Source organism: Symphalangus syndactylus, chromosome 9, assembly GCF_028878055.3.
Source record: "Symphalangus syndactylus isolate Jambi chromosome 9, NHGRI_mSymSyn1-v2.1_pri, whole genome shotgun sequence".
Lineage (NCBI taxonomy): Eukaryota > Metazoa > Chordata > Mammalia > Primates > Hylobatidae > Symphalangus > Symphalangus syndactylus.
The window spans coordinates 69,701,517-69,715,587 of NC_072431.2; the positions used below are offsets into that span (position 1 = coordinate 69,701,517).

The 14,071-nt window shown below is 41.4% G+C and overlaps 1 protein-coding gene across 13 annotated transcripts in view; it reads right to left on the reverse strand.

Moving 5' to 3' along the window:
- LOC129489808 (S-adenosyl-L-methionine-dependent tRNA 4-demethylwyosine synthase TYW1) overlaps positions 1-14,071 on the reverse strand; it is a 279,548-nt gene that overhangs the window by 40,201 nt on the left and 225,276 nt on the right. For all 13 annotated transcript variants that reach the window (XM_055292946.2, XM_063646354.1, XM_055292947.2 and 10 more), the window contains one exon: positions 4,081-4,248. In XM_055292946.2, coding sequence (XP_055148921.1) covers positions 4,081-4,248 — 168 coding nt within the window. The remainder of the gene's footprint in view (positions 1-4,080; positions 4,249-14,071) is intronic.

Genomic DNA, 14,071 nt, shown 5'->3' on the forward strand with positions numbered 1-14,071 from the left:
ACCTTTTCATAGATAGCTTATTAGGTGCAAAGGAGAGAAACAGAAGAACTGGGTAAAAGTAGTTGGCTGAACAAAATCATCACCACTAATGAGGGAGATGTGGACACCAGGTACCAAGTGTGACACTCTGAAAAGGACACATTGCCAACATATTATTCCATCTGGGGATGTACAACCTCAATCTAGCCACAAGGAAAAATCAGGCAAATATAAAACAAAAAACATTTATTATTTTTTTTTTTTGAGATGGTCTCACTCTGTTGCCCAGAATAAAGTGCAATGGCATAATCACAGCTCACTGCAGTCTTGACCTCCTGGGCTCAGATGATCCTTCCACCGTAGCCCCCTAAGTAGTTGGGACTACAGGTTCATGCCATCACACCTAGGAAATTTTTCTATTTTTAAATAGTGATGGAGTCTCACTATGTTGCCCAGAGTGATCTTGAACTCCTGGGGTCAAGGGATCCACCTGCCTCGGTCTCCCAAAGTTCTAGGATTACAGGTGTAAGCCACTGCACCTCACCAAGAAATATTTCTATTAAAAGAAAGGGAAGGGGGGAAACTGTATTCTTTTAAAATAGCAACATCATAAAAGACAAAGGAAGACTGTGGAAATGTTCCAAATTGAAGGTGACTACAGAGACTTGAGAAGAAAATGTAGTATCTGCCTAGATTAGGGGTTGGGTAACTGTGGCTGGTAGGCCCAATCTGGCCACATTTAGCTCACAAACCTGTTTTAAGGACAGTCTTTGCATTTTTAAAAGGTTGTAAAATGAGTAAACAAGCAAAGAAGAATATCTGACAGAGGCTGTATGTGCCTTGCAAACCTCAAATATTTACTTTATATAAAAATTAAAATATTTACTTTATATCTTCTTTTTTTTTTTTTTTTTGAGATGGAGTCTCACCCTGTCGCCCAGGCTAGAGTGCAGTCACCCAGGCTCGATTCACTGCAACCTCCACCTCCCGGGTTCAAGAGATTCTCCTGCCTCAGCTTCCTGAGTACCTGAGATTATAGGCCCCCGCCACCACACCCAGCTAATTTTAGTATTTTTATTAGAGATGGAGTTTCACTATGTTGGCCAGGTTGGTCTCGAACTCCTGACCTCAAGTGACCTGCCCACCTCAGCCTTCTTCCCAAAGTGCTGGGATTACAGGCATGAGCCACCGCACCCAGCCCATATTTTCTTTATAAACAAAGTTGGCTGACTCCTACAGACTAGATCCTGAACTGGAGGGGGAAATGCTATAAAGGACATTACAAGCTCATCTGACAAAATTTGAACATGGATGGTAGATTAAAGTCATGTATCAGTTTACAATTTTGAAGTTGATAACTGTATTGTGGTTGTAAGAGAAAATATTCCTGGTCTTAGGAAATTCACACTGAAACATTTAGGGCAAAGGACCATGACCAAGGCAACATTTCCTCAAATGGTTCAGAAAAGACGATGTGTGCACGTGTATGCTGGAGGGCGGGGGGCGGGGGTGGGAAAGGGAGGGAGAGAGAACGAGAGCAAAAGAGAAAGCAAGAGAACAAGCAAATGGCAGAAAAATGGTAACAGGTGATTTTGCAAATCTGTGTCCTTTGCTCTATTTTTATCATTGTACTTTTTTGTAAATTTGAAATAATTTCCTAATTTAAAACAAAAGAAAAAGAAAGAAGGAAGGAAAGAAGGGAATACAGGCTCTGGAGTCAGAGGCTAGGGCTTAAATCCCATTTCTACTCCTTACTGGCTGTTTCACCTTGGGCAAGTTACTGAACCCCTTGATGTGTCAATTTCTTATCCATAAGACAGAGGTCAGGCTGGGCATGGTGGCCCATGCCTATAATCCCAGCACTTTGGGAGACTGAGACAGGCGTATCACTTGAGGTCAGGAGGTCGAAACCAGCCTGGCTAACATGGTGAAACCCCTCTCTACTAAAAATACAAAAATTAGCTGGGTGTGGTGGCTCACGCCTGTAGTCCCAGCTACTCGGGAAGCTAAGGCAGAAGAATCGCTTGAAGCGAGGAGGCAGAGGTTGCAGTGAGCCGAGGTTGTGTCACTGCACTCCAGCCTGTGCAACAGAGCAAGACTCCATCTTTAAAAAAAAGAAGACAAAGGTCTCGATAGTACCTACCTTGCAGGGATGCTGTGAGGATTTAAAAATACACTTGACAGTATCTGTCACATATTAAGCATTCACCAAATTAGGCGGTTTTATAAAAATAAAAATAACTGAAGCAGCAATAACCGAATCATGCTATGAGCCAGGTGCTGTGTTAAGTGTTTCATAACAATGGCCTTGGCTAGCAATATACCCATTTTCCAGATGAAAAGCTAAAGAGACAGGGGCCAAGATTAAAGCCCTCTAATCAATCTGACTCCTCGCATAATCTCTTCTCATTCATTACACTACAGAAAGATGAAAGAACTTACACAAAGTCACCTAGTTAACAAGTGGTGGTGTAAGATTTGTGCCAAGTCTACTTTTCAATTAACCCTGTGGCTTTCCATTCTTCATGTCTGAGCACTGTGTCCCTTGCTGCACAGCCTGGTGTCCAGAACTCAGCAGGCATTCAATAAACACTTGAAGAACTGAATTGGCTTGAATGAGATGGTTTGCTATCTATTTCCTCTATCCTCATGGGAAAAGAGAAGAAATCTTACAGACTGAAGTAAAGGATTAGACTAAAATTAAATTGTCCTGTTTTAAATGTTCCTTTGAATACTGCCAATGGTTTTGAAAGATGCCTTGTAGTATAAAAAAGATCAATGGTCTAGAGGGAGAGAAGGCTGTGATTCCAGTTTGACACAGCCATTTAAGCCAGTCTCTTCACCGTTCAGACCTCAGTGTCCATATGGAAAAAGTGAGAGGGTTAAATCACGTATCTAAAACACCTCAGAAGAGATCTTCTGATCCTAGGCTTGACTTGACTTCTAGAAATAATCTTCTAAATGCAACGTACAGAATGCAATCACACGTAACAAGGCACTGGAGAAGACAAGGCAACATGAATGAGAACCTGCAGAAATGAAAGACAACAGACACACGCCCACAGGAGCTTTGGTCATTGGAATTATCAGATACAAACCATAAAACAACTCACTTTCAGTACTCAAGAAGATAAAACCCAAGCTTGAAAACTTTAGCAGGGAAATAGAAATTATACAAAATAGCATTTTTGCAATAAACCAAGCAGAAATTATACAACTAAAAAAAACATAAAATACAAAATTAAGAAATTAATGGTTGAATTTAATAGAATAGGAGACATAGCTGAAGCAAGACTTAGTGAACTGGAAGATGAATCAATAGAAATTACCCAAAATGAAATATGGAGATGGAGAGACAAAAGCACAAAAAATACAAATGAGAAGGCAAGAGATATAAAAAAAATATATAATGATGTCTAACATATGTTTAATTGGAGTCCTAGAGGAGAACATATAATGAGAAAGAATAAGTATTTAAAGAAATAAAGACTTTTTCCAGAACTTCTCCAGAAAATTAACAAATTATTTTAGTGGCCCACCTCTATCAAGAACTTGATTTTTCCTTTGCTAGGAGTTATTTACTTAAGAAAGATACTAGATTCATGTACTTGTTCTATCTAATAAAAGGACTAAAGGGGAAAAATGGAAATAGCATTATAAACTAAAATCCCAAACAAAATTCTCCAGATGCCAAGATTCAAGCAATCCAAAATTTGATAGATACCTCAATATTGCTTCTGACAGCTGGAAACTCATATGGGGACTATTTACTATTTTAGCTTTTCCCTGTCATTCCAGGAAAGGACTAGAGGTTATTACAAGGGCATTTTGCTTTTGTTTTGTTAGCACGCACCTTCTAAAAATTGCAAACCAGAAAGTACTTCAAGATGTCCACAGGAGGGCTAAACAAGAAGCAATTTCACATGGAAAAGAGTTTATGAGCCCAGCAGACAGAATTTAGTGCTTTCTTATTTTTGTTTTGGGAAAGGTAGCAAACAAGCAGATAATCCCTATAACAATGTAAGAGGAAAATAAAGAGAGAAGAGAAGGAAACAACAGCAGGGTCGGGAACAGAAGAATCCATGTTTGAGTTATTCTTACCTTTCTGTGTGCTATCAGGAGGCAATTAGAGTGTTCGTGTTCACATGCAATTTCATAGTCGGGGATCAGATCCACCAACTCGCGGACAAACTGTACCACTTCCTCATGCCAGGGCACGTGGGCCATGGTAAGACTGCTTGCTGAACTTTCTCCGCAGTAGGTAACACCCTGTGGAAACAGTATAACTATCAGAGATGCCTACAGACCTATCTGCATGTCATAGAAGAAGACTTTCAGAGCCGGAAAGCCTTCTTGAGGTCATCCAATGCAATCCAGTCCGTATTTTACAGTGAAGGAAGTGAATATACAGATGATAAAATCTGCCTAGGGAACCATACAAGTAGCTACTGACAAAGACAGCAGGCTGATGCTCTTGCTACTCTATGACATTGCTGGGGCTTAAGTACCTGCGCTTTCTACCGTTGTCACAATCTATGCTGTCTGGTCACAATAATGTATTTGAATCAATAGCATGTCTTTTGATTCAGATTCATCTGTGCACTATAACTGAGGAATTCTGAAGGGGTTATCACCCCTTAGGACAATAATGGGGGCATAGTGGACACTCATAAAAATTCACTGACCAAGTAATTGATTCACTGGGAAAATAAGCTGAGCTTCCATTTTCTAATATAATTGAGATTGAAACTGGCGAACTTTTTCCTTAAAGTGACAGATAAGAATCCCTTTAAAATTATTATTATTATTATTATTGAGAGAATCTTGCTCTGTTGCCCAGGCTGGAGTGCAGTGGTGCAATTGCAGCTCACCACAACCTCCACTTCCTGGTTCAAGAGAGTCTCGTGCCTCAGCCTTCCGAGTAGCTGGGATTACAGGCACCTGCCACCACTCCTGGCTAATTTTTGTATTTTTAGTAGAGATGGGGTTTCGCCATGTTGACCAGGCTGGTCTTGAATTCCTGGCCTCAAGCAATCTACCTGCCCCGACCTCCCAAAGTGCTGGGATCACAGGTGTGAGCCACTACACCTGGCCTAAAATTATTCTTTAAGGAGTTCATTTTGTAATGCACTTTGAATGTGGTTACATAAACAATCATGCCAAAAGGGAAATACATTTGTGCATGTATCTATATACCTTTACACACAACTACATATACACATGTATTTCACCAACATAGAAATTCTTAAGTACAACTGCAGAAAGATAAATTATCTAACTCTTTTGGACTCTACCTAATAGCCCAGGCATACAAGACCCCAGAATTTCATAACTAAGTTCTCTATTTGGTAAATTACATAATGGTAAAATGATTAATTTTCTAATAATAAAAGATTTATCTTATTTCTTGAAATAAATCTTAACTCTGTGGGCTCTTCAAATACCCACAAATCAAACTTTTCTCAACAACTTGTTGAGAAAATCCCAGAAATGATTCCGCTAAGTGGGGAATAACTGGGGGGGAGTGGGGAGAAAGGCATGTGCACCCCTCATACACATTCACTCACACACACACACAAACACACACACACACACAAACACACACAAATACATATAGAGACAGGACACACACACACCACAGACAAATTGGAGAATGCAGAATGACACTGAATTTTTTTTTTTTTTTTTTTGAGACAGAGTCTCATTCTTGCTGCCCAGGCTGGAGTGCAGTGGCGTGATCTCGGCTCACTGCAGCCTCCGCCTCCTGGGTTGAAGTGGTTCTCCTGCCTTAGCCTCCCAAGTAGCTGGGAATACAGGCACGTGCCACCACGCTCAGCTAATTTTTGTATTTTTAGTAGAGATGGAGTTTCGCCGTGTTGGCCAGGCTGGTCTTGAATTCCTGACCTCAAATGATCTGCCCATCTCGGCCTCTCACGTGCTGGGATTACAGGTGTGAGCCAATACACCCGGCCGACACTTAATTTCTAAAAACCAACAAATGAGCAGGGTGACCCTGACCCTGATGACAGAGCTGGGACTTGGATGAAGACTCACATGAGCTTTGCCAAACACTTGACTCAAGACAGCTGTTCAAAAAGATTACTGGTGCACTAAACTGTGATGGCCTTTGTGGAATATAAACCACAGCCGCCCAGCTTAATTACAATAAACAAGAGAATCTTCCCAGTTTGCCCAGTGATTTAGAGAATTCATTAAACGAGTTGGAGCTGAAACTGTGCCCTACAGAGTTAAAGAAACCAATGACTAACAGAAATCCTTGTGTTTGCAGGATGGCAGTCTAAGAAAATAAACAACTTGCTAAAACACTGAAACTCCCTCTGCTTGTGAGATTAAAAAAAACTGGCTGAAATTGGTTGGAACCAACATGGCCAACGGATTCTGAGTAGAAAGAGCTTGCTGACGTCACAGCCCGAATTTCCACCACATTTCATACTAACTCCCCCTGAATTTGCATATGCAATCCACGAGCAAGCATGATGAAACAGAAAACTGCGCGTGTCCGAGGACTTTCCAGATCTCCCCTTTCCTTCCACCAATCACTTACTAATCTGAGAATCCATCCCCTAATAAAATCACTGCCTTAAAGCCTGTACAGGAAGACAAATTTGAGCTGGACTTATTGTCTCTTTATTAGTTGACTTGCAATAAAAAAGCTTTTTTCCCCCTCAAAAACCCTATGTCAATTAGTACTGGCTTCCAGAGCATGAGGCAGTGAGCCCCTTTTGCTCAATAACAGAGCTTAAGGTGAATAAAGAAGGCAAATAATGATATGGTTCAAGAAATCATTACAAAAGCATAGCTGAAAAACTGCTAGCCTTACCAAGTGCATAAAAAACATGAAAATGATTTATTGATAAGCATTAGTCATAAAAGTGTACTCTACATCAATTTAAATACTGCTTATGTGTGGATTACACAAACAACCATGTATGCAGTAGCTACTTCAAAGGACTTTCTTTTTAATATTTAAAAAGTTAGTTCACTGAATCACAGAGTTGTTAGATAAGATCTTGTCTTCGTGAGAACAGCTTTTGAAAATATTTTAATATTTTATTACTCAGCAAAAATAGCCGTGAAATACTGAGGGGAGATTTAGTTTGGGAATGGAATGAGAGAATGCCTGCTGCAGTTCATTATCGTGACTCCACCATTCCTTACGACTCTACGATGCTTTATGGTATTTTCACATAAAAGTTCTCATTTTAGCCAAATAAAACCCTTTGAGGAGGCTAGGCACAGTGGCTCATGCCTGTAATCCCAGCTCTTTGGGAGGCTGAGGCGGGCAGATCACTTGAGGTCAGGAATGAGACCAGCCTTGCCAACACGGTGAAACCCCGTCTCTATTAAAAATACAAAAATTAGCCAGGTGTGGTGGCGCGTGCCTGTAATCCCACCTACTTGGGAGGCTGAGGCAGGAGAATCGCTCGAACCCAGTAGGTGGAGGTTGCAGTGAGCTGGGATCGTGCCTCTGCACTCCAGCCTGGGCAACAGAGCGAGACTCTGTCTCAAAACAAAACGAAACAAAAAGCAAACAACAACAACCAACAACAACAACAACAAAACCCTCTGAGGGAAGCGGTCCTGGGTAACTTCCTGAGTCAACCACAAAGCCAGAGCCTGCACCGTGACAGAAATGCTCTGGGCAGAAAATGGTCCTGGTGACTCAGACTGGGGTCACCTCAGGGACCCCGAGCTCTCACTCAGGCGCCCAATGGCTCTGTCTGGTGTTATCTCTGCTGCAACTGCCCCACTTCATCCTACCCTCTAATCTACTGATGGCTTGCCCTGACTTTATTCCTGAGCACAGAATCATCTAAAAAACTTTCCCTTCATATCACAGCTGTCTGCCACCTTCTCATCCACTCTCACCCTCACCCCCAACTCCATTTATCAGAAGCAGCAAGTTCTTCACCCAAAACTCTGAATAAAGAACAGTCTGAAGGAAACAGATGGGTATGGCGTGGTGATGGAAAAGCCAAGTCACTCACACCAGAATCTGCAGGCTGAAGAGTGACAAGCAGACCCCAAGAATGTTCGTGAAGAACAGGATCATTTATGTATCTTTGAGTTTGCAGTGAAAAGCATAACCCACACTTTTACAACCTGGCATGGTGGCTCATGCCTATAATCGGACCCACCCCACTGCCCTAGGAGATGGGGGCTGCTATACTGTGGATATCTGAACCATCAAACCTCATGCTGAAATGTGATCCCCAGTGTTGGGGGTGGAGCCCAATGGGAGGTGTTTGGGCCACAAGGGCAGTGTCCATCTGTCTGTCTCTCTGTCCGTCCGTCTGTCTCTCTCTCTTTCTCTGCCTTCTGCCATGATTGAAAGCAGCCTGTGGCCCTCACCACAAGCAGCTGCTGGCACCATGCCTCTTGTACAGCCTGCAGAACCATGAGACAAATAAACCTCCTTTCTTTATAAATTACACAGCCTCAGGTATTCCTTTATAGCAATGCAAACAGGCTAAGACGGGGCCATAAAGTCTTCCTCACTGGCTGCTTGGAGAGTTTGCCTTGGGATTCATGGTCTGCGGGAAGAGCAGTATTTTGCTGGTTTGACTATTTGATATTCTAATTAAACAGTGTCAAAAGACTCCTAATACTGTTTTTGTCCTGTACAGTTTGATGAGAAAAGAAATAATGACTTTATGATTTTTTTCCCCACAATATACCCCAAATACTTCATTCCTTTATCCTAAAAATGCTTCAATAACTCCCCTTTAAACCAGCCCGAGCTTCTCGCCACAGCACAAGGCCTTCCTCACCTGCCTCTGTAGCTTGCGCTAACAATGGACCATCAGCCATTCAAGCCCCTGTCTTTGGCCATATGCACAAGTAATTCCAGAGCTGGACTGCCCACTCAGCATCCTGTCTGCACGTGGCTAAACCGACCCATCATTTCTTTAACCTCCATTCAGGAACCTCTACGCTATCTGACCCTGATCTTATCACATCCTGTGCAGTTATCTGTTACCAGGTAACTGGTATAACAAAGCGACAAAACTCTGAGCCTTTCAAGGGCAGGGGCTGTGCCTTGCTCTTCTTGGCACCCCAAATCAATCTATGCTAAATGAACGAAAAATCAAGTCAGACATTCTCCTATGACATTAAACTCCACAACTCTTTTCTAATCTAATACAAAATTTCATTCACATGACTCAGGAGTTTTCTACTCTGTAACAGTTATTAACCAGCTGATAAACACTGGTTAGGGACTGCTACGTACAAGAAAAACTGACAGTATTCCTCACGTATGTGGGAGAGAGTGAGGCTATGCTTAGACAATCATTTTGCAGGGGGCATTCTGCAAGGTTTGAGCACTACACACAGCTAGGGTGCCGAAAGTAAGTAGTTTTAAATCATTTGACAACAAATAATTACTGAGCACATCCTATTCTCAAGGTGTAATGCTAGGCAGATAACACACAGACAGTATTTCATTTACAAATGGATTGTGTTACAAAAGTTTTCAGCAAGACAGATGGTTGTAACATGAAAACTTTTCATAAGCAAACAAGCAAATAATGACAAGGAAGATTCTCAGGCTAGCAAATAAAGGCCTCTTTAAGCCTAATGAAGCTAAAATACATGCTAATTTACAAGGAATATAGCAGAAAAATATTTTACAAGACTGGTAAAGAAAGAAAAGAGGAAATCGATATGATAAAGAAATAGCCTCTATTGATTTCATTTAAATAAATGTGCTTAATGGAAAGTGATCTAAAAACTTACTGAATCCAGGCATATATTACCCCATTGAATTCTCAAAACAAACTTATTAAAGAGATATTCTTAAGCTAATTTTAATATTGACAGAATTTAGGCTCAAGAAGGATGAATAACCTGTCCTAGGCTACACTGGCACATTTTAGGTAGGTATCAAAACTGGGCACTGCCACTCGCCCCACATGAGACTCTAGTAAGTGCAGACTATGGGAGACACAGATCTGACACACACACGCACACGCAGACACACACAAACACACACACCACACACATGCACATAACACAACACACACACTGCACACACATGCACACAACACACACAACACACATACATGCACACACACAACACACACAAGTGCACACACACACACATGCACACACACAAAACACACGTGCACAACACACACAACACACATGCACACACACCACACACATAAACACACCACACACTCACACGTCAGGGAGAAAAGATGCTGAGGGCATGCCTGGCCATGACGCCACTCCCGCATTTAGAGTCGCCCTTCCTGACCCAAGGGTTGTTCATGCTGCCACTTCTATGACCAAAGTTAAGATGATTTTTCCTTTGACTCACAAAAGAGAAACTGCACACAGGGTAGATAGAAAAAGGAAGGCAGAGTTTTCTAAATCCAATTCGGTTAGTGCTACAAGCAAAATGAGAAAAAGAAGTTGAATGGGGTGATACATACATGTTAGAAACCTTCCTCAAACTGGATTTAGAAATTTGTCAACAATTCAGTACAGTACTCTGCACACACAAACACATACATGTGTGTTTCCATTTTAAAATCAAAGAACTCAATAACAAAAAGATAAGCAACTCAATTGAAATACAAAGGGTATGAACAGCATTGTGTCTGCATCTGCAGGGAGCTCCAGGCATATCTGTGAATCTAGGGCCAATTTGTATTATTGATTTCACATCTTGGGGGCATTTATACGACCTTGAGGTACCATAATACTAAATTTGAATTCCAAGGCCATTTGAGGGTAAGGCCCTGGAGAGACTTTTCCTTTTTACCAAGAGCACGGGTACGGAACAAGCCTTCCAAGTGTTACTGTGTCCGTGAGTAAGTTTTTCCCTAATCCATCCTTTCACTGAAGGTGAAAGGGCCTAGTCTTCTGTCCTTTAAACCCAAGTCCTGTCTACTAGGACCATGGAGTACTTCCAGAATGGTCTCTTTTCTTCTAGCTCCAAGAGTGTCTCCCTTACAGCCCTGCCTGATAGATATGTACCTTCCCAAACGTATGGTTTTCATAACAGATTCACTTCTAAGTGTTTATCCTTAGAGAGGTTTGAGGTTATAGCCTACCATATTGCTAGTTCTTACCAAATGTTTTATGGAGAGATCTTATTATTGTTGTTGTTATTTATTAATTTTTTTTTTGAGACAGAGTCTTGCTCTTTTGACCAGGCTGGAGTACAGTGGCATGATCTCAGCTCACTGCAGCCTCTGCCTCCTGGGATCAAGTGATTCTCATGCCTCAGCCTCCCGAGTAGCTGGGATTATAGGCACCCACCACCACGCCCAGCTAATTTTTGTATTTTTAGTAGAGACACGGTTTCACCATGTGGCCAGGCTGGTCTCGAACTCCTGACCTCAAGTGATCTGCCTGACTCAGCCTCCCAAAGTGCTGGGATTACAGGCATGAGCCACCAGGCCCAGCCAATAATTTTAAAAACTCTATTTTAGAAATTTTTAACTTTAATCAATAAGACAACAACAACAAAAAGATGTATTTTCAGACATTCTGTAGTTTAATCCTATTGAACAGGAAAAGCATGCCTTCTCCATTTACTGATTTCATTTGTCTTTTTTTTTTTTTTTTTTTTTTTTTTTTTTTTTTTTTTGAGACAGAGTCTCGCTCTGTCACCCAGGCTGGAGTGCAGTGGCGCGATCTCGGCTCACTGCAAGCTCCACCTCCCAGGTTCACGCCATTCTCCTGCCTCAGCCTCTCCAAGTAGCTGGGACTACAGGCGCCCGCCACCACACCCGGCTAATTTTTTTGTATTTTTAGTAGAGACGGGGTTTCACCATGGTCTCGATCTCCTGACCTCGTGATCCACCCGCCTCGGCCTCCCAAAGTGCTGGGATTACAAGCGTGAGCCACCGCGCCCGGCCTCATTTGTCTTTTGAATTACAAACCAATGCATGCTCATTGTAATAATCCCCATAATATATAATTACAAAAAGTAAAATCAATAAATCTTCCCTCCCCTTCTCCCAAATAGGTCACTGTTAGCAATATGACATATATCCTTCCATACTTTTCTTACATAAATACATCTGAACATACAACACTGAAAATATAATCAAGGATTTAAAATGAAAATTAAAATTTTAAAAATGGAATTGCATAATAAATATTATTCTAGAATTTGTTTTGCCTCTTAGTAGCAGTATGCTATATTCTGTAAACATCCCTTTTGTGACTACAGCATCAAAGGAAGAATCTCATTGACTTGCTGGACAAATGGCAGGTAAGTTAACAAAGCATGAGACTAACCTCCAGTGACCAGGCATTTGACATTCATTGCAGGACATTTCTCCCTGGGGTCTTTTATGAAAGATATGACATGACTGAATGTGCCTCCCTCTGATGTAACATGAACTGTTATTTATTACATTATATTTTATCATCAAAATATTTATTTTAAGCCAGGTGCGGTGGCTCACGCCTGTAATCCCAACACTTTGGGAGGCCAAGGCGGGTGGATCACCTGAGCTCAGGAGTTCAAGACCAGCCTGGGCAACATGGCAAGATCCTGTCTCTACAAAAAGTACGAAAATTGGCCAAGCGTGGTGGTGTACACCTATAATTCCAGCTATTTGGGTGGCAGAGGCATGAGAATTGCTTGAACCCGGGAGGTGGAGGTTGCAGTGAACTGAGATTGTGCCACTGCACCCCAGCCTGGGAGACAGAGTAAGACCCTGTCTCAAAAAAAAAAAAAAAATTTAATTGTGGTTATACATTTCTCCAAGAGTTTTCAATTATAAAATCTCTCAGAGTAGGTCATTTTACTTTTATAGATTTTTGCCTATTTTCAATAAAACATTCATTTCCCAAATAGCACATTCATATAAAATTTTTCATCTCCAGAGCTTTAACAAGGTCTATCACATGGAGAGAGCTCAACACTATTGTTGAATGCAAGGACCAAATAGTAAAATGGAAATTTTGAAAGAAAACTTTGTTGTTAATAGCATCTTAGCTAGGCTGGGTGCAGTGGCTCATGTCTGTAATCCCAGCACTTTGGGAGGCTAACATAGGAGGACTGCCTGAGGCCAGGAGTTCAAGACCAGCCTGGGCAACATAGTGAGACCCCATTTCTATAAATACAAAAATGTTTTAAATTAGCCAGGCATGGTGGTGTGTGTCTGTCGTCCAGCTACTTGGGAGGCTGAGGTGGGAGGATCGCTTGAGCCCAGGAGCTGGAGGCTGCTGCGAGCCATGATTGCACCACTGCACTCCAGTCTGGGCAACCGAGCAAGACTGTCTCAGAAAAACAAAACAAAACAAAACATCTCAGCTATAGACAGAAGGCTTTATCTATTTCCTAGTGATGTTCATAGTTGGTGAACCAAATAATACCCATCAGAGAATTATACTGTTTACCAAGTAGCTGTCTTTCTTTAAAAAATAAAGTTGACTGATTTTTTTCAGATTTAAAATACCTGTACTTTATAGAAAAACATGACTGCGAAAGTGAGAAAGGAGGGGGGAGAGGCAGGGCGGGCGGGAAGAAAGGAAGGGAATGAAAAAAGGGGAGATCCAGCCAAGCTGCTTTATTATAATAGAGGTTTTACTGCAACATAATTTGAGGCAGCATTCTTTAATAGCTAAATCATAAATTAAAACACCACTAATCTCTGATGTTGGCAAGGTTTGTTTAAGCTGATACATATATTTTCAGCTGCAGTTTGTATCTTTGCATCATTAGAACTCCTGCCAAGAGTAGCCTTTTGAAATTAAGAGCAATTTCAAGAGTGTCTTCGGCCTGACCAGAGATAAAATGTTATGTATTCAGACAGCAGTATTTCATCTGTTCCCACTTCCCCACCCCTCTAGAGTAACACCAAAAGCTAAACCCACCAAAAGACAGCTGTAAAACCTCTGATATGACACAGAGAGGGTTCAGTTTCAAAGCTATAAACAGAAATGAGCAGAGTTGGCTTTCCCAGACAGAGTACATTTTCTCATCACTTCTCTTGTCTTATGGACTCTTAGTTGCCCAAAAAAGCCATTACTTCTAATCATTATTTCTAGCCCTATCTTATCCTCGAAACTTCGAGCTTATAAAACCTATGATCTATTTAAA